At 43.0% G+C, this 25,752-nt stretch overlaps 1 protein-coding gene across 2 annotated transcripts in view; it reads right to left on the bottom strand.

Annotated features, from left to right (window-relative positions):
* NNT (nicotinamide nucleotide transhydrogenase) overlaps positions 1-25,752 on the bottom strand; it is a 206,612-nt gene that overhangs the window by 142,379 nt on the left and 38,481 nt on the right. For both annotated transcript variants that reach the window (XM_089682705.1, XM_089682706.1), the window contains exons 5-7: positions 16,176-16,263; positions 3,356-3,444; positions 2,185-2,372 (exon numbers count right to left, since the gene is read on the bottom strand). In XM_089682705.1, the coding sequence (XP_089538831.1) occupies positions 2,185-2,372; positions 3,356-3,444; positions 16,176-16,263 (365 nt within the window). The remainder of the gene's footprint in view (positions 1-2,184; positions 2,373-3,355; positions 3,445-16,175; positions 16,264-25,752) is intronic.

The raw sequence follows: 25,752 nt of genomic DNA on the forward strand, positions 1-25,752 counted from the left end.
AGTACTCCCACACCATACAATGGAGTTTTGTAACTGTCGGAAATTCCAGAAAGCACAACCTGTTATTGGGAAATGACAAATAGAATTTGGAAACACTCATTAAGACTCCATTCATACCATGCAGATGCAATGGAGACTGCACATGTTTTTACGAATGGCCTTTATGTTAACTCATATTTCCCTACGCACAAGAAACATGTAAAAGAAGTGCCTGACTCTTTTAAAAAAAAAATGCCACACCAAATCGCATAGTACCATGCATTTTGAAGAGCACATGAACACGCGTGTGTTAGCGAGATGTGGGGGTGTGCCATTAAAAAATAATGGCACTGCTGCAAGTCTGCAGAAGGACTGCACCTCTTTGTGCGTTGTGGTGCATGTTCCCACAATGCAAAATGTGAACATAGTCTTAGGCCTGGGTTCACATCTGTGCATTATGTGCATTTTGCAGTGCATAATGCATGTGTCACGAAAATACCAAGAAGGCTGTTTACATCTGCATATTGCAACAAAAATTAGGCAAGTCTGATTTTACATACATTTATCTGTGTTTTCTAGCCCACTGAAGTCTATAGAAGTACATGAAAATGCAAATAGTGTTTTAATTCCTTTTGGGATAAAGGTTTTACATAAATAAATGCTGATAATTGTAAGCACCCCTGTCAGTAGTAAACCATTTGTCCTTGAAACTGATAGCACTGCAAGAGAACTTGTTCTTTTGAACAACAACAGACTTGCTGGTCAGATCACCAGGTAAAAATAAAAGAAAAAAAAAAAAAACTTAAAAAAGGAAACAAATGCATCCCATGACAATAAAAATTGGAAAACTACAATGTAATAAATGTTTTCTTTTAGGTTTAATACTGCTTTATAGACCACCTTAACTGAAAATGGACTTTGGGCCCACTGTTCCTCTTTCCTGTTGCAAACAGAGGAGATCAGAGTGATAATACTTTGTTGGCAGCAGCAGCAGGTTAAACATATTTTGTGCATGGATATCAGAGACTGGTGATGGATAAAGAATTAGTTTAAAGAGGAATTCCAGGATTTTATTTTCCCCATGCAGTGGGCTGTGCATGCACTGCATGGGTTAGCTGCTCATTTTTGTCTAGGGGTGAGGAGAACAAAGATATACTTACCTAATCCAACGATCATCCCAATGCAAGTCCCTGTCACTCCTGCTCCCCACCCCACCCCACCCTGCAATGGACTGTTCCTGACATCAGCACACCCATAGACCGGCTCTGGACATGAGAACAGCAGGAACAGTCCACCGCTGGACACGGGGGGAGCGCCGTTTTCCGGAGGATCAAAGGATCGGGTAAGTATAGCCTTTCTCACTGCATGGGGGGAAAAAATGTTTTTCCCAAAGTTCTGCTTTAAAGGATGGAGATGTCCTCACATTTCCTACAAGGAAACATTGTGTCTTATGACTCAACCTTAGGCCTCCTGCACACAGGTGAAAGAAATGCTGCGCTTTAGCCATGTAGTATTGTTTTCCTTCTGAACACAGGTGCATTGTGGTTTATGGAATAATGCACACAGCTGCATAAAGATCCGTAATGCAAAGAAAGAAAAAAAAAGTAATGTTTGAGTGTAGTAAGCACTGGCATCTTGAAAATGAAGAAAAATTTTACATGTGAATGCATGTTTGCACTTTTAAGTGTGTACATGCTATGTACATAACTTGCATTTATATTCATGATCTTTCTGCCAGCAAGATCCTGTGCATAAATATCAGTAAATGTTTGTGTCCATCTGCACCAGAATGAAATTAGGCCGGTTTCACACTGCTTTGCTGCGGTGAGTCCACAGTGCAGGTGTACATAAATTTTTGTGCAGGTAACCCACAGTTTTCCAAAGACTTTCTATGATGTTGCATGTTTTCAGCCCAAAAGTCCTGCATGCTGCATCTTTAATGCGAGTTCAGAATACCCACCAAAAACGCACGTCCTAATAGAAACCATGGGTTAACCACAACCGGAGCGCAGGAGTGTGAAACTGGCCATAGCTAATGAGTGGTCATATCATGGGCAAATTATTTATAATCAATAGCTAATTTCCCTGAATTTAAAGGCCCACACAGGTTTATTAAAGCAAGTATTTGACAATATAAATGTATGGAGGAGGAGGGAAGTTAGCTTGTAATGCGATAATCCCTTATTGTATTTCCAGATTAATTACCAGGAATGAGAGCTGTAGTAATGATGATGTCCACATCTTGACACTGCTTGGCAAATAGCTTCATCTCAGCATCGATAAACTCCTTGGACATTTCCTTAGCGTACCCTCCTTGTCCCTCTCCAGACTCCTTCAGGTCTACTTCCAAAGGCTCGGCACCAAGAGACTTGAACTGCTCCAAAGCTGCAGCCCTGCATTATATAGAGAAACAAGATTATCAGCTGCAAGGCACCACACACATCAGTTTAAAAGGTTTATCTGTGATACCTGTAGCAATACATCACAGCATATATGGCACTTCGGAATAAAATGTATAGAGAGAATACAAGGATTATATGGATCAGAAAGGAATCTACACAGGAAATACAAAGGTTATGATCAGACAGCAGACGCAGAAACACTAGTATGTGGTTATCTTAAAGTGGTTCTAAAGACTAAAAGTTTCTTACCTTCAAGCATTCTATGCATGAATATAAAAAAGCCTGTGTTCTGCTCCCTCCTCAGCCCCCCCCCCCCCCCCCTTCACCTTATACTTACCTGAGCCTAATCTCGAGCCAGCAATGTGCACAAGAGCAGCAGCTCTCCCGGCTCTCTCCCTCCTCATTGGCTTACAGTCACTGAAGAGGGAGCAGGGTTGATCCATGCTCTGTGTGTCTATGAGCACACAGAGTGGGGCTCAGGAGTGAGCATGCAAAAGACCCCCATAGAAAGCAGCTTGCTATGGGGGCATGCAGCGGGAGGGGGGGGCAGAAGCACTGGTGAGGGACCCGAGAAGTGGAGGATCGTGACTTCTCTGTGCACAGGTAAGTATGACATGTTTGTTATTTGAATCTAAAAAAATACCTGTAGTATTACTTTAAAGCAAGCCTGTGCTTTTTGCAAATGGGGCATGGAAACCAGTTTGCACTAACCCTCTTCACCAAGACTGGCATATGTCACAGATCAGTAGCAGCGCCGGCGTGTACACCAACTCTCAGCTGATATAGAAGCCATGAGATTTATAGTTTCTCAGCTGACTGTCCAAGCCCCCACTAGAAACCACAGAATTTTCATGACATGATGTGCCTAAGATCCAAAAGACCTGCAGCACATCTGCGAAAACTCACAGCCTCCATGCCTCGTGACAGAGAATTTAAAAATAAATTAATTATAATCTTATAAAAAATAAACATACCTGGTGTCAAATCCTCGGACGATGGCCCCCATTGATTTAGCAGCTCCTGCAGAAGCCAGACCAGCAACACCACCTCCAATGATTAAGACCTGCACAGAAAAGATTGCCAATTCCAAGAGATAACTATGTGAAGTATTCAAATCATTCAGAAAAACAGCTTCCAACATTGCTAACAGACAATCAATAAAACACTTTGCTGAAGGGATTAAAAAAAATGGACAGACATTTTCAGAGCAGCCCACAGCTGAGGTTTGTAGAAGGTAATCAACAATAGGCAGCTTGACCAAAAAGATTGTCTTCACAGCTCATCTTGGTAAGAAAAATAAATGCACATCTTTTTTGCAGGCAAAAAAATGTACATTTATTTTTGTCTACTAGGATCAGCAGATTGAGGGTGCAAGGTGAGGCTCCTGCAGACTATCAGTGTATCTGTCTGCTTCTATCTCGTACACGCAGCTAGTTACACAATGACAGAAAGAATCAGCTCCATGGTAGTTCACTAAGAACTACAAGTCAACAGCCGCAAAGGTTGTGGGTACTTGTAGCTCTCCCGCTCAAAGAACTCTGAAATAATCACATCGCCAGGTAGGAGGAGCCCCACATGGCTGCCTTTTTTTTTTTCTTCATTCTGACAGCGGGTGTGGGGAGAGGATCCCTGGCTTACTGTCACAGTGGAGAGTGTGTGTAACTGAAAGTGTAACATGTTACAAAAAGTGAACATATCCTTCAAAGCAAACAAGTAACATCAAAATGACTGAATTTAGAGAAAACCAGTTAACTAGCGTTATTAGAAGGACCCCAGCATAGGCAGCCCCTATGTTCTTTATTACAGGGCTCAGTCATGATTTTCTATTAAGGGCCTGTACTGCCTTTATGCTCTTTGCAATCCTCTGAAATTTCACTTGTTAAAAAAATAAATAAAAAATGACCCCTGCAAGATAAAGGTTATAGCATGCTTGCATGTACTGCATACTAGCACATTATGGCACACTTGACTTCAAACAAAGCCCTCCAGCAACGCACTGTCACTGCTGCCAGGGCTTCCATCTTCGCCCTTTGAAAGGCCAAACCATGGTGACATCACTCCCACACATGTGCACAGGGGTCACGGCCACAACACAGAGCTCTGAGTGGATGGCACAGCCCATTCAGTGTTCAGTGTGCATGCGCCGGCGATGTCACTGGTTGTTACTAAAGTATCTCCTAAATGGTGCACATTTATTATTTTATTTATTTATTTCAGGTACTTATATAGCGCCGTCCATTTACGCAGCGCTTTACATATATACTGTACATTCACATCAGTCCCTAACCCTCAAGGAGCGTACAATCTAAGGTCCCTAATTCACACTCATACATACACATACTAGGACCAATTTAGACAGGAGCCAATTAATCTACCAGCATGTCTTTGGAGTGTGGGAGGAAACTGGAGTACCCGGAGGAAACCCACGCAGGCACAGGGAGAACATGCAAACTCCAGGCAGGTGGTGACGTGGTTGGGATTCTAACCAATGACCCTAGTACTGCCAGGCGGGAGTGCTAACCATTTAGCCACTGTGCTGCCCATTTAGGAGATATTTACTGTACCTATAGATAAGCCTCATCATATGCTCACTTGCAGGTATAAATCAAACAGGTGACTTTACTACCACTTTAAGCTGTTGCAATCTTTACTAAGAAACAGCCTACTCCCATTTTACCACAATAGCTGCACAGCAAATTGTCACTTTTGCTTAGAGTCAAACATTAAATGTATTTATATTTTGACCTTCATGTAAAGAGTTGCAGTTTCCACCATCCCAATCCTCCCCCCTCCACAACATAAAAAAGCAGTTTTGTTTTATTTCCTTTTAATCATGTTTTGTTATGTGCTTATGGTTGACCTCCCTGCCTCAAGTGAGTAAGAGATGAGGCCTCCTCCTGCAGCCTCCCGGGACACCAATATCACGAATATCAGTAGGCTGCATGCTTCCACAAACAGCAGCCTTTCTCAAACTTTTCAACACAGAGGAATCCTTGAAATAGCTTTCCAGTCTCAGGGAACCCCTGTAAATAATTACTATATCTACAACTCATGATACAATAGTATAATGGTCAGTGGGAAGAATGCTCCTCACACTTGGGGTCAATGGAAAGAATTACCTTCTTACAGATAGCTAAATAGATCAATGGTGTCAGTGGGAAGAATGCTCCTTACACTTGTGGTCAATGGAAAGAACTACCCCTTTACAGATAGCTAAAAAGATCAATGGTGTCAGTGGGAACAATGTTCCTCACACTTGTGGTCATTGGAAAGAATTACCTTCTTACAGATAGCTAAATAGATCAATGGTGTCAGTGGGAACAATGTTCCTCACACTTGTGGTCACTGGAAAGAACTACCCCCTTACAGATAGCTAAAAAGATCAATGGTGTCAGTGGGAACAATGTTCCTCACACTTGTGGTCATTGGAAAGAATTACCTTCTTACAGATAGCTAAATAGATCAATGGTGTCAGTGGGAACAATGTTCCTCACACTTGTGGTCACTGGAAAGAACTACCCCCTTACAGATAGCTAAATAGATCAATGGTGTCAGTGGGAACAATGTTCCTCACACTTGTGGTCATTGGAAAGAATTACCTTCTTACAGATAGCTAAATAGATCAATGGTGTCAGTGGGAACAATGTTCCTCACACTTGTGGTCACTGGAAAGAACTACCCCCTTACAGATAGCTAAAAAGATCAATGGTGTCAGTGGGAAGAATGCTCCTCACACTTGTGGTCAATGGAAAGAACTACCCCTTTACAGATAGCTAAAAAGATCAATGGTGTCAGTGGGAACAATGTTCCTCACACTTGTGGTCATTGGAAAGAATTACCTTCTTACAGATAGCTAAATAGATCAATGGTGTCAGTGGGAAGAATGCTCCTCACACTTGTGGTCAGTGGAAAGAACTACCCCCTTACAGATAGCTAAAAAGATCAATGGTGTCAGTGGGAAGACTCCTCACACTTGTGGTCAATGGAAAGAATTACCCCCTTACAGATAACTAAAAAGATCAATGGTGTCAGTGTGAAGAATGCTCCTTACACTTGTGGTCATTGGAAAGAATTACCCCCTTACAGATAGCTAAAAAGATCAATGGTGTCAGTGTGAAGAATGCTCCTTACACTTGTGGTCATTGGAAAGAATTACCCCCTTACAGATAGCTAAAAAGATCAATGGTGTCAGTGGGACATTATCTGAGAGGCACTTACAGCTCATTACTCAAGGAACCCCTAGCAACATCTGGAGGAACCCTAGGAATCCATGGAACCTTGATGGAGAAACCCTGACATAGAGGCTGAAGGAGAAGAACCTGACACTGCGTCACCAGGGCACTGGCTGAGAGAACACAGAGACATCCGCCTGCAAATGACGTACAAGAGAGGCAGTGTGGCACAGTATATGTTGTGGAAGAACAATGGGGGGGAATAAAAGGACAATGCAGAATTCACTGGGCTTGTGAGTAGGTTTTCCTGGATAAAAGACCACCAAAGTTAAGGTGCATACTATAAATGAACTTAATAGGAATGGGTTAATTTCCTCCTTTAGCAATTCAATTTAAACCCAAGCTCAGGGCTACAGCCATTACAAACCATGTCCACCCTTATGTATTTTTAACCAACAAACATTGGAACAAAAAACGTGCAGCAAATGCCTGGACTCCAGTCCTCCATCCTATGTGCCCATAGTTATAGTTTCCAGGTACAAGAAAGTAAACATCAATGAACTCATCCATTGGCTGTATTTTCTGGAGAATACCACACACATACCATACCAGATAATTTCCAGACAGACACAAAGGATGTTTGTTTTCACGCAAGGAGCAACACAACAGAAATTCCCCTTCCTAATTTACCGTGTCCCAGGTGTGCATTACTATGCATGAGCAGACTGACTACATACAATGCAAGCCCATGCTTCTAGAAGGCCTACAGTCTAAACAGAAATGTTTTAGTTCTTACCTTCCACTACCGACAACTCTAGTCAGGATAGATCAAGGCTAACATATTGTTAGTCTCACTGCGTTTTATATTCCTAATGCTCCTCTAGCCCCGGAGGAAAAGCCAAATGTTGGGAAGGTGACTGCAGCTAAAGACCACTGCTCTCTTACAGAAAGTACGGCATCTGACATGACACTTCTGGTCATCGCTACAGCACTGCAATCAGCTACGTTTGGTAGAAGAGCGGGTTCTGCCAATTGCTGTGCTGAAAGGACAATGTGGAGGACTGCTAAACACCAACCACGGCTCTCACCCAGACAGCAGCGATCCTTAGCTGTAGTGTCCAGCCTAGCATAGAGCTTTGCTGGGCCGCTATTAAAGAATATGTAAACCCAACATTTCATATTCCTGATATGTGCCTGCTGTACCATGTACTTGTACGAAAAAGTCTCCTGTTCTCTTTGTATTGATTCCTTTGTGTGAAATCCCTGGTGTTCCTGCCAGTCCCTCTGCTTTCCTATTACAAACTGACCACACTAAGCAGAATGCACAGTAGTCAGTGCTCTAACTATTAAAGGTGGAATTATCCTTTAAAACCAAACTCCAGGCAAAATCTATAATTTTCCCATCCCTAACCCATCGTGCCAGCTGTTTCTACCTGATGAAGTAAGTTATACTCACCTGAGCCCCCCCATCCAAGTCCCTGGCTGATACCATTTCCATCTGCAGGGAATGCTTGTCCAACATGGAAACCCTTGCCATCTGATCCCATTCACTCCTCTCTATCCAATGTCAACAGTCGTCTGAACCCCAAGAGAACGCATCTGCTGGTTGGTTAATGGGAATTGTCCCCTCAAGAAAGTAAAGAGAGAGGAGAAAGACCTGATGCTGGATGATCATGTGACCACAGTTTCAGGTAAATTAAAATTGAGGGTTTAGATTTTTTTTTTTAACCCAGCAATTAGATGGAAGAGGAGTGGGAGGGGTGTATGGGGAGTTAATTTAATCCCAGAATTGGGCTTTAAAATGATAATGCTCAACGCTTTTGTCTTTGATCCACCCTGAATAGATTTGTATCATTAAAGAATATGTAAACCCAACATTTCACATTCCTAATACATGCCTGCTGTGCCATGTACTTGTATGGAGAAGTATCCTGTTCTCTTTGTATTGCTTCCTTTGTGTGAAATCCCTGGTGTTTCTGGCAGCCCCTCTGCTTTCCTATTAAATAATGAGCACACTAGGCAGGAGAACAGTGTGGTAAGTTCTCTAGCCATGCTGACAGCTTAGTCTGCAATCCTCCAATGATCAGGCTTCTGCTTACAGCCCCCCCACTGCTATTCACTGAGAAGATCGGTGTACTTCTGTTTCTCCTCCCCTAGCTCTCTGAGCTCCTTATGCAGCTGAGAACAGAGGGTATGCGATCACTTATAAAAAAAAAAGGGGGGGGTATTTATAATTTTTTTTACATGTATACATAAATGTTTTGCCTTTCATTTCTATTTTAAACTGAATGGGTTGTTTTACAAGGTGAGGGTTTACATATTCTTTAAAAGTAATCTACAATTGGGCTTTGATTTCATATCTGGCAAGCTACCATCTGACAGCGAGAATGAGGAGAACAGACCACATTCCTCAGTTACCTATTAACATTGTGGGTCTGCACCTGGTTCATATGTGTACATCTGGTGAACATGTGAGAAGATTCAGCCCTATTGGAAAGTGATCTTTCAGATATGTAGAAAAGTTTATTAAGTCAAACTCCCCGTGCACACTACTTTTAACCCGACATGCAAACCAGAAAGAGGAACTGCCTGAAAAGGATAAGATGTAAATGTGCCGTACTGTGACTGTTTCTTTTGGTCCAGTTTGGTCTTCCTTTTGTCAAGTTTACATTTTTTCACATTTGCTGAGGTTGGCAGTGCTGTGATTGCACAAAATAACTGAATCACCCTACTTAAGGATCACAGGAACATCAGTGCAAGAGGCTGCATCTATCCCAATATGACACTCAATACACATTAATAAGGAAAACCCACAAAGTTCTTAGTTTTTTAAATCTTTCACATGGCTGTGTCTACAAAGGGCATGGGATTTTTTTTTCTGAAGCTGCATTGGGGATAAATTAAGTGGTCAGTTCTGAAGCAATTTTTAAGACCTCTAAATGCGCACAGCATGAGCCCTGAAAGATCATATTGGCTTACCTGTGAACATTATTCACTTTTGATCAGGGTAGCTAAAGTTAAATATACTTGTTTTGGAATTGTGTAACTCAGTGCATGTAATGCACCATTACATCACTAGAGGGAGACAGTGTACTTCTAGTAGCTTTAGAAAAGCTCTAGCTGCTAGTCTATCATAGTGAATTATAATAAGATCCGCACAAATGCCAAAATAACTCACAAGTAGGGAAACTTCCTTCCAGAGAGTCAAACTTTTAAAAAGTCTGGTTTTGGGGAGGGTTTACCCATTGCCATGGTAGGCCACCAAAGTTAAAGCCTCAGCAGTCTTCACTTATCACAGTTCATGTGTTATTTGTTCACAAGTGAAAAAGCTCAATTCTGGTTCCCATAATGATTGGCATGACACCATGAGTGGGGTGATAAAAAAAAGCATGAGCAAATGAATGCTGAAACTGCTGATCTGGACAATGAGCTCCACAATGTCAGTAACCCCACATGGAGTACTTTTTGGGAATGCAAGCCTTGCTGCCCTCAACGGACCAGGGAAATCCAAAGGAGCTGTGTGCAAAGAAACAAACAGAGGGCGCACGGGCCTAGTGCATTACCTTATAAAAGTTAGATTTATTGAATAAAAGAAGTATACTCACAAAAGAATAAAATCAAAGGCACATCACAAGAAAGACAGCATGGTCCTATCTCCCTAGATGGTGGCTGTTGGGAGACTGTAGGCCTTCAAATGGCTGATGAGTTTCGAGGCAGAACCTCTTCCTCAGAGCCAACTTTTGTGCGTATACAACTTTTATTCAATAAATCTCATTTTTAGAAGATAATGCACTAGACCCGTGCACCATGAGAGGGGTATCTGCGCTTATGAAGGTGCTTAGATGTTTAATGTTAACAATCTACTCCTATAAGAGACCTCTGCCTATTGGGCATTGGGTATGGACCTAATAAAAGATGCATCAGCAAAAGGTACACATCCTATTGACTATAAATTATGTCCCTTGTGGTGATTTTTTGTAGTTTTTTTGTCTGCACTTAGGCTTTAAAGTCATCCTTGAAACACATTTTAGGTTACTGCAGAGCATGGGCCTCCAAACCTTTTAAACAAGGGCCAGTTTACTGTCCTTTACACTTTAGGAGAGACTTTGTGACCAGTGGGAGTAGAAAATGTGTCAGTGGGGGTGAGCAATGCCCTATTTTTGGTATTAGGGGAACAGTGCTCCATCGTTTGTATCAGTGGGACGAATAGTGTACCATCAATGATGTCAGTGAGAAGAATTATGTCCCATTGTTAATGTCAGTGGGAGGAACTGTGCCCCAGAAGCCAGAAAAAAAACAAGTAAAGGGCCACATCAGGCCCCCAGGCGCAGTTTGAGGACCAGTGCTGTATAGCAGTTTATGTTATTCAATCATAACCGTTATTTGAAAGACATTCCTCCCACTCATGTATCATTCACCCAGAAATTTCTACAAAGCTCTATTTATGCTTTCTGCACACGGGATAAGTGCACAGCCTATATTCAGGACTCTTAGAAAGTACTATAATTTAACAACTTGACTTGTTTTTCAGGGCAAAAAAGGGTTGGCTGTGGCCCATGGACATAGTCCACTAGTGGCCAATACCATCTCTGCTCACTTTGTGCACACCATCTGCTGGACTTCAAAAGTGCCTCCACTTTTTTTTTTTTTTAGATAAAACCAGGGGCGGACTAGCAATATTGCCCCCGGGCAATAAGAGATAATGGGGCCCCCTGTGTCTCCGCATACACTAAAGCCAAAGCCACACCCACACAACACCCCCACCTACATATTGCAGCTCAGCTGCATATAACGGGCACTCAAAATAAGTTAGGAAATAATAAAACAATGTTGTGGGGTCCCCTCTCCATTCATACCAAGCCCTTCGGGTCTGGTATGGGATATGAGGGGAACCCCCACACCAACATTAAGAAAAAATAGCGTGGGTTACCCCCCCCCCCCAAGATCCATACCAGACATTTATAAGAGCATGCAGCCCGTCCGAGCCAACCATACCAGGCCACATGCCCCCAAAGCACCTTGTCCCCATGTTGATGGGGACAAGGGCCTGTACTCCACAATCCTGGGCTGTGGTTGTGGGGGTCTGCGAGTGGGGGCCTTTTCAGAATCTGGAAGGGGACCCCCAGATCACAGCCCTCTCCCCCTAGGTAAATGAGTATGGGGTACATAATACTGCTACCCATTTACAAAAAAAAAAAAAGCAGGTGTAGTGTGAAAAAGACAGAAGACAGTCTGACAAGTCCTTTTATTAAAAGAAGAAAAATAAAAGAATGTCCCCCGAACTAGATCCAACGTCAATCACTATGCCCGCAGTCACCGCTACCCAATGCTGGCTCCAGGCCATCTGCCTCCCCTGCTGGCTTGACAGTTTTTAAATATGTAAGGGGCGTGGCCACCCAGTGACATTACACGTGTGGCCCCACCTCCTTGAGACATCATTGAAACAGCATGCCCCGGTTGATGACGCCACAAGGGGCAGGGTCACACGTGTGATGTCCCCGGGTGGCCCTGCCCTTTATATATTTAAGAACTACCAAGTCAGCGAAGCAGGAAGAGGGCCAGGAGCCAGTGTCAGGAGCGGAAGCCTTTTTTTTTTCCGGGTAGCTGCGGGCATCATGATTGACGTTGCATCTACTTCGGGGGACATTCTTTTACTTTTCTTCTTTTAATAAAGGACTTGTCAAAGACTGCCTCCTGTCCTTTTTCACACTATACTTTTTTTTTGTGAATGGGTACCCCATACTCATTCAATTAGGGGAAGGGGAGGGATCTGGGGCCCATCTTGCTAAAGGGGGCTTCCAGATTTGGATAAGCCCCCCACCCGCAGACTTCAACAACCACAGCCCAGGGTTGTGGGGAAGAGGCCCTTGTCCCCATCAACATAGGGATAAGGTGCTTTGGGGGGGAGCCCATGTTGAGGGCATGTGGCCTGGTATGGTTCAGGAGGGGGCGCTTGCTCGTCCCCCTCCCCTTTCTTAACCTGCTGGGCTGCATGCTCGGATAAGCAGCTAGGACACCCCTGATCACACACTGAGCCATTAAGAGCATTTCTGCAGCTGAGAAAGGGGGGGCACACTTTCGACAGCATTCAATATGAAGAGAGGGGCTGGACAGACTGGTGTACAAGATATGCTCACAATGGACTGTGAAGAGGTGAAGTGAAAGATTACAAAAGCTAACTGGGGCCCAATCGGGAATGTGTGGGATGACGTTATATAACAGATATTCATATGCCTCTCTTAGCTAGTCCATGGCATAACCAACTTATATTACAACTATTACAACTTATATTACATTTCAGCCAAATTGTTAACAACTGGTTTTCTTTTAAATGATTTATCACCGCACCCCAGCCTTTGGGAACATGGAGATTCAGTAGACATTACAGCAACCTGGCACCTTCCATCCTCCACAGCCCTCCCTACTATTGCCTGAAAACACAGCTAATGAACACAAGGCCAGTCGGAATATAAAAGCAGCTCATGTTACTCTCAGCAGCAGGTGCCATTTCACATGCTAGATCTGGATCAGAACAATATCCTGCACACAGTGAAATGCAAAGAGTAAACGCGGCCGTGTTATGATGGGAAGGACATCACTGCCAAGTTTACCATGGCTCAGAGGTACAATGTCTCCATCTGCTGGCTGCTACATTAACAACACTAGAGTGGACACATGAATTCACATACAGGTGTACCTCGGTTTACGAACGCCTCGGTTAACGTAATTTTTGGTTTATGAATGAAAATCCATTGAAAATAATGCCACGGTTTACGAATTGTTTTTGCAATATGAAGTTTCCCCAGGATGCATTGCACCTGGGAGGTTTATAGAGCCGGCCCCATGCCTTTAAACTGCACTTTATAAAGCGTTTTGAACAGATAAAACTTTTTTTTTACTTTTTTCTGACCTCCGGAACGGATTAATTGGTTTTTGATGCATTTACTAATTAATTTTTAATCATATCCCTGTACAGTATTTATGCCTTTAAAGTGCACTTTATAAAGAGTTTTGAACAGATAAAACTGACTTTTTTCTGACCTCTGGATCAGAGTAATTGGTTTTCAATGCATTTATGAATTAATTTTTAATCATGTCCTTGTACAGTATTTATGCCTTTAAAGTGTACTTTATAAAACTTTGTGAACAGATAAATCTTTTTTTACTTTTTTCTGAACTCCGGAACCGATTAATTGGTTTTCAATGCATTCCTATGAGAAACCGTGTTTCGGTTTACAAATTTTTCGCAATATGAAACATCCCGGAGAACACATTAAATTCGTAAACCGAGGTACGCCTGTACGGTATAAAGGGGCAGAATGCATGGATTGCTTACTGGAAAGAGTCCCAAACTAGTCAAAGTAAAGACTGGCCATAACAACTAGCGCAGGTTTCTGAAAATGCTATTTGGTGAACAAAATAAAATAAAAGGGTAAAGTCCACCTTTCAAAACAAAAAACGTACCCACAATTTCCTGCTTCCTCATGAAATGACAGGTTTGGTAACCTGAAGTTATGGTCCATGTATCCATACAATGGATGGGAAAGGATTTGCTTTTGCTTACTTGCCCTTTGTTATGTTTTCTCTATTTTCTGCCCTTGCCCCCCCCCCTTTTTCCTTGTTATGTTTTCTCTATTTTCTGCCCTTGCCCCCCCCCCTTTTCCTTGTTATGTTTTCTCTATTTTCTGCCCTTGCCCCCCCTTTTTCCTTGTTATGTTTTCTCCATTTTCTGCCCTTGCCCTCCCCTTTTTCCTTGTTATGTTTTCTCCATTTTCTGCCCTTGCCCCCCCCCCCTTTTTCCTTGTTATGTTTTCTCCATTTTCTGCCCTTGCCCTCCTCTTTTTCCTCTTTTGTCTTACGTTCTTGACCTCTTTATGCCATATACCTGACTACACGCCCTTCTTAGATAATACAGGAATCCCACTATCCCTTCTTTGTTAAGATAGCTCCGTTCCTTGAATAAAAGGTGGTGCTTCTGTAGATGACGACACAGTAGGCATGATACCAAATTCTTTTCCAAATTTAGTTGGTGTTGTGCTCTATCAATATTTGTATATCTGTGTCCTTACAACTGTTATACATAACCTATATAAGATGTGCATCTGTGTGATCTATAATCTGTTATCCACACTATATCTTGTCAAGTGATGTCATAAAGAACTGAATAAATAATTTAAAACACACACAGCCACATTAATAAAAGAAAAAAAAATGCATTTATTAAATTTATTTGTACTTGAAGCAGAACTTGACCCTAAAGGGGAGATTCCGCTTTATGCTGTCCTCTTCTATTTTTTGGCACTTTTTTGAGGGGTGATGGAGTGGGTACCTGGTTTTGACAAGTACCCGCTCCCACTTCTCAAAGGGTGGACTAAACTTTTTATCAGATGTAAAAATGAATCTTGGAAATACTGTACATGTAGATAGCACAGCCTACCCTCGGGGCTTTTTTCAGCCTGACATACTGTATCTTTGTTGCATTATATAGCACACAAGGAATACTTAAAGATTAGCTATTGATTCTTTAGTCCAGGAACTCCCAACTTTGCCCAGCTGCGTTTCAATACTGTTTTACTAGCTAAAACAGGGGTCTCTGAACTTTCTAATCACAGGGCCAGTTTCAGTAGGAGGTAAAGTGGGATGGATAAAGGCAAGCAAAGGACCGCATCTTGCTCCCGGTCCACAGTTTGGAGGCCACTGAGCTGCATCACAATTTTAGCTGACCATTCTGGTGATCCAGGTTTAGCCAATTGACAAGATCACTCTCCTACTTTCAGGTTTCATGTTACTGTTTCCTCAACTAGGTCCTGGCTCCCTGGACAGAATATGAGCATGCCGATTCATTGTCCAACACAAAGTGAGAAGAAAAGGAGCACAGGAAGCTAAATGAGGAAGGAAGGAAAATTGATGAGGAACTAAGATGTGTAACCTGTGCAAATCACAGCACTGACTAAGCAGAATTATAAATCCTTTGATGTACATACGATTACTGAACTGTTGGCTTAGAGTTTCTCTTCCAGTAATAATGTATTTATACCCCAGATTTGCCCAGCAAAATTACCTTTAATGCAAAAAATATATATATATTTATATTTATATTTATATATATATATATATATATATATATATATATATATCTATCTACATGCTTGTCCAGAGGTCAAAGATCGCTATACTTCCCATGCTCCGACAGAGGACTCATGTCCCATCCTGGCTACCCCTCCTTTCCTCTTCTCCATTCATAGAATGCCATATATTTTTTATATGGGTTCACAAGGTGCAAAGCGTTCTGTGATAACAGGATGGCTGCTGTGCTGTGTAGAAGAACCACAAGTCTACTGTCAGAGGGCTGAAGTGTCACAATAACTATACTACTGGAGCTCAATAAAAGTACAAATTATACTGAAGGAAATATGGAGTTGTCGATTTACTTTTCTGAGCATCCCAGTTGCCAGGCATTAGGGGCTCCGCTCCCGCACGCCTGTCACATTAGAACTAGCAGCTGTGTCCGTGCAGCCACTGCATCCCGATAGGCTTGAATGGCTTTCCGGCATGCAGCACCTGATGGCTCAAGCTATAGAAAACACATAGAACATTCACAGAAGAAAGAGGTTCTATTTACCTTGGCTGGTGGGACTTTCCCTGCTGCTGTAATTTGTCCAGTGAAAAACCGTCCAAAGTTGTTTGCAGCCAAAACAACAGCTTTGTATCTGCAAGGCAAAACAGAAGCCAAATATAGTAAATCACAGTATCTATTTGTTTGCATAATAAAGCAGAACTCCAGCCAAAACTGAAGATAAAAATGAACAGCTCATTAAAAAATAAAATAACAAACCAGCTTTTGCGGTCATATTCAATTCAGAGATTTTCCACGCAGTACATTTTTTGCCATCAGATGTGCTCAGTCTAATGACCAGGTATCATTCAACCCACTTCCTCTGAGCCCAGGTCATCCTGGGCTTGCCTCAGTCTGTGACTGGATAGTGATAATATAAAACTGCACAGTGATACAGTTCAGTTTTGGGCATCAATTCACAAAATAACATTGGGGAACTGGAGAAAGTACAGAGAAGGGCAACCAAACTGATACGAGGCATGGAGGAGCTCAGCTATGAGGAAAGATTAGAGGAACTAAATTTATTCTCTCTTGAGAAGAGGAGATTAAGGGGGGATATGATCAACATGTATAAATACATCAGTGGTTCATATAGTGAACTCGGTGTAGAGTTATTCACCCTGAGGTCATCACAGAGGACAAGGGGGCACTCTTTACATCTGGAGGAAACTAAATTTCATCTCCAAACACGGAAAGGTTTCTTCACAGTAAGAGCTGTGAAAATGCGGAATAGACTCCCTCAAGAGTTGGTTCTGGCCAGCTCAGTGGATTGCTTCAAAAAAGGCCTGGATTCTTTCTTAGATGCACAGAATATAACTAGATACTAACATTTATATGTAAAGTAGATCCAGGGAATATCCTCTCGGGGGATCAGGAAGGAATTTTTTCCCATGCAGGAGCAAATTGGATCATGCTTTGCTGGGGGTTTTTTTGCCTTCCTCTGGATTAACTGTGGGTGTAGGATTATAACTTTTTTTTTTTAATGGTTGAACTGGATGGACTTTTGTCTTTTTTCAGCCAGACTAACTACCGTATTTTCCGGCGTATAAGACGACCCCCCTACTTTTTCTGTTTAAATCGTAGTGTTTCGGCTATACTCGCCGTATAAGACTACCCCTCTTCCAGTGCACACCAGTGGGAAGAATCGTGCCCCATCATTGGTATTAGTGGGAGGAATAGTGCCCCATCATTGGTATCAGTGGGAGGAATAGTGCCCCATCATTGGTATCAGTGGGAGGAATAGTGCCCCATCATTGGTGTCAGTGGGAGGAATAGTGCCCCATCATTGGTGTCAGTGGAGGAATAGTGCCCCATCATTGGTGTCAGTGGGAGGAATAGTGCCCCATCATTGGTATCAGTGGCAGGAATAGTGCCCCATCATTAGTATCAGTGGCAGGAATAGTGCCCCATCATTGGTGTCAGTGGAAGGAATAGTATCCCATCATTGGTATCAGTGGGAGGAATAGTGCCCCATCATTGGTATCAGTGGGAGGAATAGTGTCCCATCATTGGTGTCAGTGGGAGGAATAGTGCCCCATCATTGGTATCAGTGGCAGGAATAGTGCCCCATCATTAGTATCATTGGGGGGAATAGCACCCCATCATTGGTGACAGTGGAATAGTGCCCCATCTTTGGTGTCAGTGGGAGGAATAGTATCCCATCATTGGTGTCAGTGGGGGGGAGGAATAGTGCCCCATCTTTGGTGTCAGTGGGGGGGGGGAATAGTATCCCATCATTGGTGTCAGTGGGGGGTGGAATAGTGCCCCATCATTGGTGTCAGTGGGGGGTGGAATAGTGCCCCATCATTGGTGTCAGTGGGGGGTGGAATAGTGCCCCATCGTTGGTGTCAGTGGGGGGGGGGGAGGAATAGTGCCCCATCGTTGGTGTCAGTGGGGGGGGAGGAATAGTGCCCAATCGTTGGTGTCAGTGGGGGGGGGGGGAGGAATAGTGACCCATCGTTGGTGTCAGTGGGGGGGGAGGAAAAGTGCCCCATCGTTGGTGTCAGTGGGAGGAATAATGCCCCATCATTGGTATCAGTGACACCAACGATGGGGCACTATTCCTCCCACTGACACTTGCTGACCCCTGTTCCAATACGGTGCTGCTGCATCCAGCATATGTGGTTGCAGCAGCACCTAAGCACAGCACACTTACCTGCATCTCCACTCGATTTACGCGGGGCCACTCAGCTCCGCCTCCTCGCCGGCGATTGGCCGCCTGTGTGCCATTCCTGAGCTACAGTTCTGGCGGCCAATCACCGGTGAGGAGGCGGAGCCGAGCAGCCGCACGAACATCCAGTGGACGAACCGAAGGAAGGAGCAGCCGCGCTTCCTGGACTGGATCGTCGTGGGACCGGAGCCAGGTAAGAGACAGCAGCCCTCTGCCCACCCCTGTACTTAGTTTCCCTTCTGCTGGAAGGGGGGGGGGCCGCAGCACCGCGCCGCCCCCCTAAAAAGTGTCAGCATGCCGTTACCGGCATATAAGATGACCCCCAACTTTTGAGAAGATTTTCAAGGGGTAAAAAGTCGTCTTATACGCCGGAAAATACGGTATGTATCTATGAGCTAATTTCTCTGTCACTTTGCTTTATCTTCCTATCAGCATCTTTATCTTCGCAAATAAACTGACTGGCTACTTGCACTGCTTCTTTCTCTCACATTCTAGCCCTGCTGTACAGGGATTGCAAGAATCAGATATCACTGCAAATGTAGGTACTTTACTGGCTTACTGATTTAATAATGAGTGAGTACAAAGCTACATTATTTTATCATTTACATAGAATTCAGCTTTAATCAGACAATGATAATCCACTTTTCTAGACAAACTCAAATTGAAAAAAAAGTATGGAGGGACGAAAAAAAAACACACATTCACGTGTTCGTTTTGTAATATTTTGCAAGCGCAGGCTTTTGCAGGATACGCTTTGATGCAGTGGGCATTCAATGCAGGATGTTCACATTTTGCTTGATGCCAACTGAGAACTATACACAGTTTGTGAATACATAAAGTTACTGTAGACCGCGGTGTTTACAGTTCCATTACAGTAAGTAATTTGTAATTATTTCACAATGAGCACAATTGAACTTTGAAAAGCATGCACTCACAACAAAAGAAAACAGGCAGTTTTAAGGAATTTTTTTAGTTTCTAGCCATTTAAATTTTAAAGCCCAACACTGGGCCAATATGTTTTTTCCCATGCAGTAGGGCTGAGCCTGCAACTCCATGGGTTAACTGCTTGGTGTTTTTTTATTTATAGGTGGAAGGAGAGCGGAAATATACTTACCTAATCCTCCAATCCTCCCAGCACAAGACTAGTCTGGCTCCCCCATGCTCCAGCAGTCTTGAGTTCTGTACTGCTCCTGAAGTCATCATGCTCAGAGAGCAGTCTCTATAGACCAGGAACAGTCCATCACTGGGCCATGGGGGAGCGCCGTTTTCCAGAGGCTTGAAGGATCTGGCGAGTATAAGCTTTCTGCTCACTCCTAGACAAAACGAGCAGTTGACCCGTGCAGTGCATGCAAAAATCTTTTGCCCGGAGTTTAGCTTTAAGTATAAACAGGTCCATTTTAAGGTGCAAAGAATTTCACTGATAATTTACAGAATACAAATTTCCATAAAGGTTATCATGTATAGAGGTAGAAATGACTGCAATGATGCAGAACTTACTACCAAACTTATAGAAACTTGTGAGTTTGGGAAAGCACAGACAATTAACTACTGTCGCCTAAGGCCCCATGTACATGGGACAATTATGAAAGATGGAAACTGACTACTGAAAAACGTAGGTTAAAAAACGTCTGTTTAGCCGTGTTTGCGTTTAGAAGCGTTTTTTAAAGATAAGCACAGGAAAACCTCCCAAATGTCCAGAATGCACTGAAAAGTGGTAAATTATTAACTATTTCAGACTGTTTCAGAGAAATACACACAGTAGAAGCAGAGACAGCAGTATGTGTTGAGATTAGCCAGGTGTGAGTTGCTCATTAACATTTATTTTGTTTCCAAGGGTGGAAAAGGTGTCTGGTGGAGTGAGTCTTTAAGGCCACCTGGCAGGGGGTCTTCCTGAGGAATTTGAGGTGTGAATGGGCATTAACATATATCTTTTGTTTCCAAGGGTGGGAGAGGTCTGAGGTGTGAGTTGGTCATTACAATGTGTGACAAGCTTGGTAAACATCCTGTGTTCAGTGTTTTGTCCATTTGATTATCTTGAAAATGCTTTGCATGTATTTTTCATGATGAAAAATGGCTCTCGACAGCATCGGGAACTGGAAGAGTTAAAAAAAAAATGGCAAACGCTTATAAATGCGATTTGCCATGTTTACAAGCAGTTTGCATTTGAAACGCTGACAAAATTGACTGCTGAACGTAAGTTTCCTGCGTTCAAAAAAACGACTGTAAGCTCAAATGCCTGTAAACGACTGTAATCGAAGATGTGTACATGGACACATAGGAAAAGATTAGGGTGAGTTCAGGGGCTGCTGAAAAAAAACGCTGAACAGCTCCTAAACGTGAGTTTATCAGCTGCAGTGTACATGAGCCCTAATACCCACAATGTATTAACACATCAATATTTGCGTCTCTCATGGCCCTCTGAAGAAAAAAAATGTTACAGCGCTTGGAAAGTGGGGTGGGAGGATACAGTGATTAAAGCACGCTCCCTCAGAAAAATCATTCTCCTCCAGATGATGAAGAAAAAAAAAAATCTATTGGTACAAGTAGATCCAGATGTTTAAGAAAAGCAGTCATACTATGACCATATGCTAGTTATATGCCGTTAACATGCAACTGTACCGTTTATTCCTACTGCTTGATATTTGAAGGATCAGGCAGAATAAAAGGATTTTTCAATTGCAGTCCTTTTCTTGGAGTACATTAAATGGACACAGGAGATATATTGGGTTATGCTGCTGTCTACTGGACACTGACAAACAACGCTATAAGGACAGCAGTGGTCTGAAGGCCCACGATTCCCTGCAAATACAAAACTTCAAGGATGGTTAGGAGGGATCCAGGGAACATACCCCCATCCAGCTACACATTGCCCTCCCAGAGAGTATACTTCCACCAGGGTGAACCACAGCCTAGACCTGTAAATCACTCCGTGGCTAATGCTACACTAAGTGAGTCTAGGACAGAGCCTAAAGCAGGGTCCACCGGGCACACTACAGGCCGACTCTGCCTCTCCCTCATAATGGGGTCAACCGTTACAGCCGCCAAGGCTATGCCAAGTGTCAGCCCATATGGAAAGCTTCCAAATTAACCCACATGTTTGCTCCTCAGCCAAAGTAATGCTTCATGAACCTTAAAGCTGAACTCTCAACAGCTATAAAATGCAATACTTAAAGTGTTACTAAACCCAGGACCCTGCATTCACCATATCTGGTCTCACACAGTACACTGAACATGGAAATGCAATTACAGTAATACCTTGGTTTATGAATCTAATTCGTTCTGCAGGACTTTTCGTATAGCGAACAATTCGTAAACCGACTGATGTCACATGGGGCGGGGTCAGATGCTTGATGTCCCCGGGTGGCCCTGCCCCCTTACATATTTAAGAACTATCAAACCACTGGAGCAGGCAGAAAGCTGGAAGCATCGTCAGGAGTGGAGACTTTTTTTTTTTTTTACTCTTTTTTCGGGTCGGCGATGGCGGGCAGCATGATTAACGTTGGATCTACTTCAGGGGACATTTTTAGTTTTTTCTTTTAATAAAGGACTTGTCAAAAACCGTGTCCTGTCTTTTTTCACACTACACTTTTTATTTTTTGTGAATGAGTAGGGGTACCATGTACCCCATACGCATTCACACAGGAGGGGCGCCGGGATCTATTATGGTGCCGGATTTTAAATGTAAATACTGCTTTTTTTTTTTCTTCACTGTAGCTCAGAAATTCAGCTGTCACTTTCCCCCCAGCTAACAGAAAGAAAGTTTTCTTTTAGTTTATTTCCCAGAGTGAAGAGAAACAATGTTTCCTTTCAGTTTCTTAAAAGAAACAAAGTTTCCGTTAACTCTGGGGAAAGTGACAGCTAATTCTGTGAGCTATAGTGAAGAAAAAAAAAGCTGGCAATTGCATTTAAAAATCAGCACCAACATACGCTTCGTATTGTGAAAAAAATTAGTTAAAAGATCATAAACCGAGGCATTATTTTCAATGGATTTTCATTCGTAAACCAAAAATTACATTAACCAAGGTATTACTGTATTTTAGTAAATATAAACTGCTAAATACCTTTTCTCATCAGCAGTTAGAGCAGTCTTATGATGACAGCTGAGCACTGGTTACAGCTTGTAGGAGTTTTCTTTTTGCTCTAGGAGGATGCAAAACCCCTGACCCTCTGTTTGGATAGTGCTGATTGGCCCTGTGCTCATCACATGCACCGTCCCAAGAAAAAAAAAAGCTCTCTAGCAATACACACCAAACTGAGCATGTGCAGAAGGGCTATGGGTTCAGTCTGTCTTATGAGCGCAGACATTTGAACAAGAGAAGGGGCAGAAAAGTCAAGCTCAAACAGCCTTTTTACGCAATGCAGAGGATTAACCCCTTAGGTTCCAGTTAGTATAACAAGCATGCTTTACTGCAGAGGTGTCAAACTGGCAGTCCTCCAGCTGTTGCAAAACTACAAGTCCCATCATGCCTCTACCTTTGGGAGTCATGCTTGTAACTGTCAATCTTGCAATGCCTCATGGGACTTGTAGTTTGGCAACAGCTGGAGGGCCTCCACTTTGACACCAGTTCTTTACTGCATATAAAGACTGATTTTACTGTTGTGGGTTTAGTAACACTTTAAAGAAGCTCAGCAGCACACATTTCATCCGCTTGCCCATAGAGATACATTGATGTCCATTTTTTATCCATCAACAGATGGATGAAAAAAAAAACAGACCAACGGAATGCCCGTGTGAAAGGCATTTTTCTTCTGGGTAAACAGCACCTTTACCGAGTGACTTCCTAGAGCAATAGATCAAGGTATTCTTCAAATAATCGCTCAGTTTAAAAAGGCAGGCATTTAAGGCACCGTCCATTATTATTATTATTATTATAATATAGGATTTATTTAGCGCCAACAGTTTGCGCAGCGCTTTACAAAATGAAGGTAGACATTACCGTTACAATACAATTTGGTACAAGAGGAAACAGAGGGCCCTGCTCATTAGAGCTTACAATCTATTCCATAAGCAGGTTCAGCTTTTAACCACGTAATCCTGTGCAAAGATTAGAGACATCCTAGAAATTGGCGAATTACGTTTTCTAGAGCGTCATCACACAAATCTGTGTGCCATTGCTTTTCTCTGTTTTCTCATCAAAAAGATTTGGAGGCTCCATTTCTGATTCATGAACAGAATCAGAGGTGGAAGTGTCCAGAATAAAGGAGCCGCAGTGACCCAGGCTCTGACTGTGTTTTCTGTGACCGTGTCTCTGTAGAAGAAGGCAGTAGGAAGTACAGCAAACATGCTATGTGTCTTTTTGGCAGATGTGCGCCAGTCAGGAAGTGTGTAGAAACAACATCCTCATCCTGAGCCAAAGTCCGGATGGAAAAAACCCACAAAACAAAGCAGATAATCTTTATTGTGCCACAAACATTAACCTCCCTAGCGGTATGATTATTTCAGATTTTTGGTGCTGAAAGCGGTACCATTATTTTGCATGGAAATATGTAGTTTTTCTTATTGTAGGCTGTAATATTTAGGAATAACTCACTGAAATCTGTCCGAACAAGAGTCTAGTAAACATCCCGGGTATGATAAAATTTGAAACACAAAATCGTAAATTATAATTTAAAAAATAATCATAAAAAATAATAATATAATAATAATACACTTAATTCAATAATATAATCAAACCAAAAACACTGAAATTTGAAATATAGCGCCAAGTTCGCACATCACTGAGCAAAGTCGCAAAATCTTTTTCAGTGTCTGATGACGAATTTCTCCACGAATCATTATCACTCAATTCTGCAAGTGGTTCTAATTTACTATCGCTGTTTTCTAGCTGATCTAAACCCGCTTTTGACCTAAAGGGACGCTTTTTGGATGCCATGGACTTTTCCAGGCAGAAAGAACAGTCAAAATGCAGACAGGGGACAGGACAAAGCAGTAGGGACAAAATGTATGTGAAATGGTTTGAAACAGCAATGTTTTACTATGTAAAATTCGTTTCGAAAACAATTACATTTTTTTAAAATTTTCAAATTTCCCGCCGGCGGCGGCGGCGCCCATGCGTCCCGACGTCACAGGGACCGGAACACAGAAGCCGGATGCCGGCATCAGCCGGAGGAGATGGCCGGGGACGCTGCAGGGGACACATCGCGGGAGCGAAGGATAAGGTAAGCTCTGCAGGGACTCCCTATGCAGCGCCGCATGGTTAGCCCGAGTGTAGCTCGGGGGTTACCGCTTTTGGTACAGAAACTTTACCCCGAGCTACACTCGGGAATACCGCTAGGGAGGTAAAGTTGATCACAACAGGGAGTACCACAGTAAAACAACTTTGCTCCCATTCCTCAATTTATCTACATTGTGTGCGAAGCACTGCAGGCTGTCTAAAAAAAAAAAAGGAACCGATCCCAAAAATAAAGGGACATTATATGAAAACTCTTGTGCAATCAATAATGAACAAAGGTATATAGCTATATCTCTGCTGCCGCTTGCACTATCAAGCGTACCACAACCTCCACTCATAACAAAAACAAAGACACATAATGCAGTGCTGCCCCAAAACCTCCAAAAGATACACTGTGTGCACAATTGTTAAGCAAATTGTATTTTGGAGGATTCATTTCATTATTAATCACTTGTCAACCACAGATAGCCAAATTACAGCTTCACTGCAGCCGGCCAGTTCTGGGAGGGCGTCATAAGATGTCCTCCCAAAACGCGCCCTTCTGCGCGTCCCCGGGGGCGAGCACACTGGCGATCTCCATGATCGCTGTCCTACGGACACATTGATCACGTGATGTGGTAAGAAGCCAATCACAGCGGCCTTTTATCACGTGATCAGCCATGTCCAATGACACAGCAGATCACCGGTAAATTATAATTATTATTATACAGTATTTATATAGCGCCAAAGGGTTTGTACAATAGCAAGGGGGACAGAACATGAGACAAGACAGTAACAATACAATACACGAGGGGTTCGGGGGCCCTGCTCTTTCGAGCTTACAATCTAGGACGGAGGGGAAAGTGGTACAGGAGGAAATGGCTGTGGGGGATGGAGTGGTGGGAGGAGTGGAGGAGGTCAGCTGTTAGGTGAGGGTGGGGTAGGCTTCCCTGAAGAGGTGGGTCTTCAGGGTGCGCCTGAAGGTGATGAGGGTAGGTGACAGTCTGGTAAATGCAGCGTTAGATAAGTACTGCAGATAACCGGCAATTGTCAGAGGAGGGATCGGCACCGATCATCAGGGCACTGTTGATCAGTGCCCTGATGATCGGTGCCCAGCAGTGCCACCCACCAGTGCTGCCCATCTGTGCCCAGCAGTGCCCATCAGTGCCGCCCATCAGTGCTCCCCAGCAGTGTCACCCATTAGTGCTCAGCAGTGCCACCAGTCAGTGCCACCCAGCAGTGCTGCCTATCAGTGCTCATC

This window comes from Staurois parvus, unplaced genomic scaffold, assembly GCF_062004578.1.
Source record: "Staurois parvus isolate SC_StPar_1 unplaced genomic scaffold, SC_StPar_1.0 ptg000294l, whole genome shotgun sequence".
Lineage (NCBI taxonomy): Eukaryota > Metazoa > Chordata > Amphibia > Anura > Ranidae > Staurois > Staurois parvus.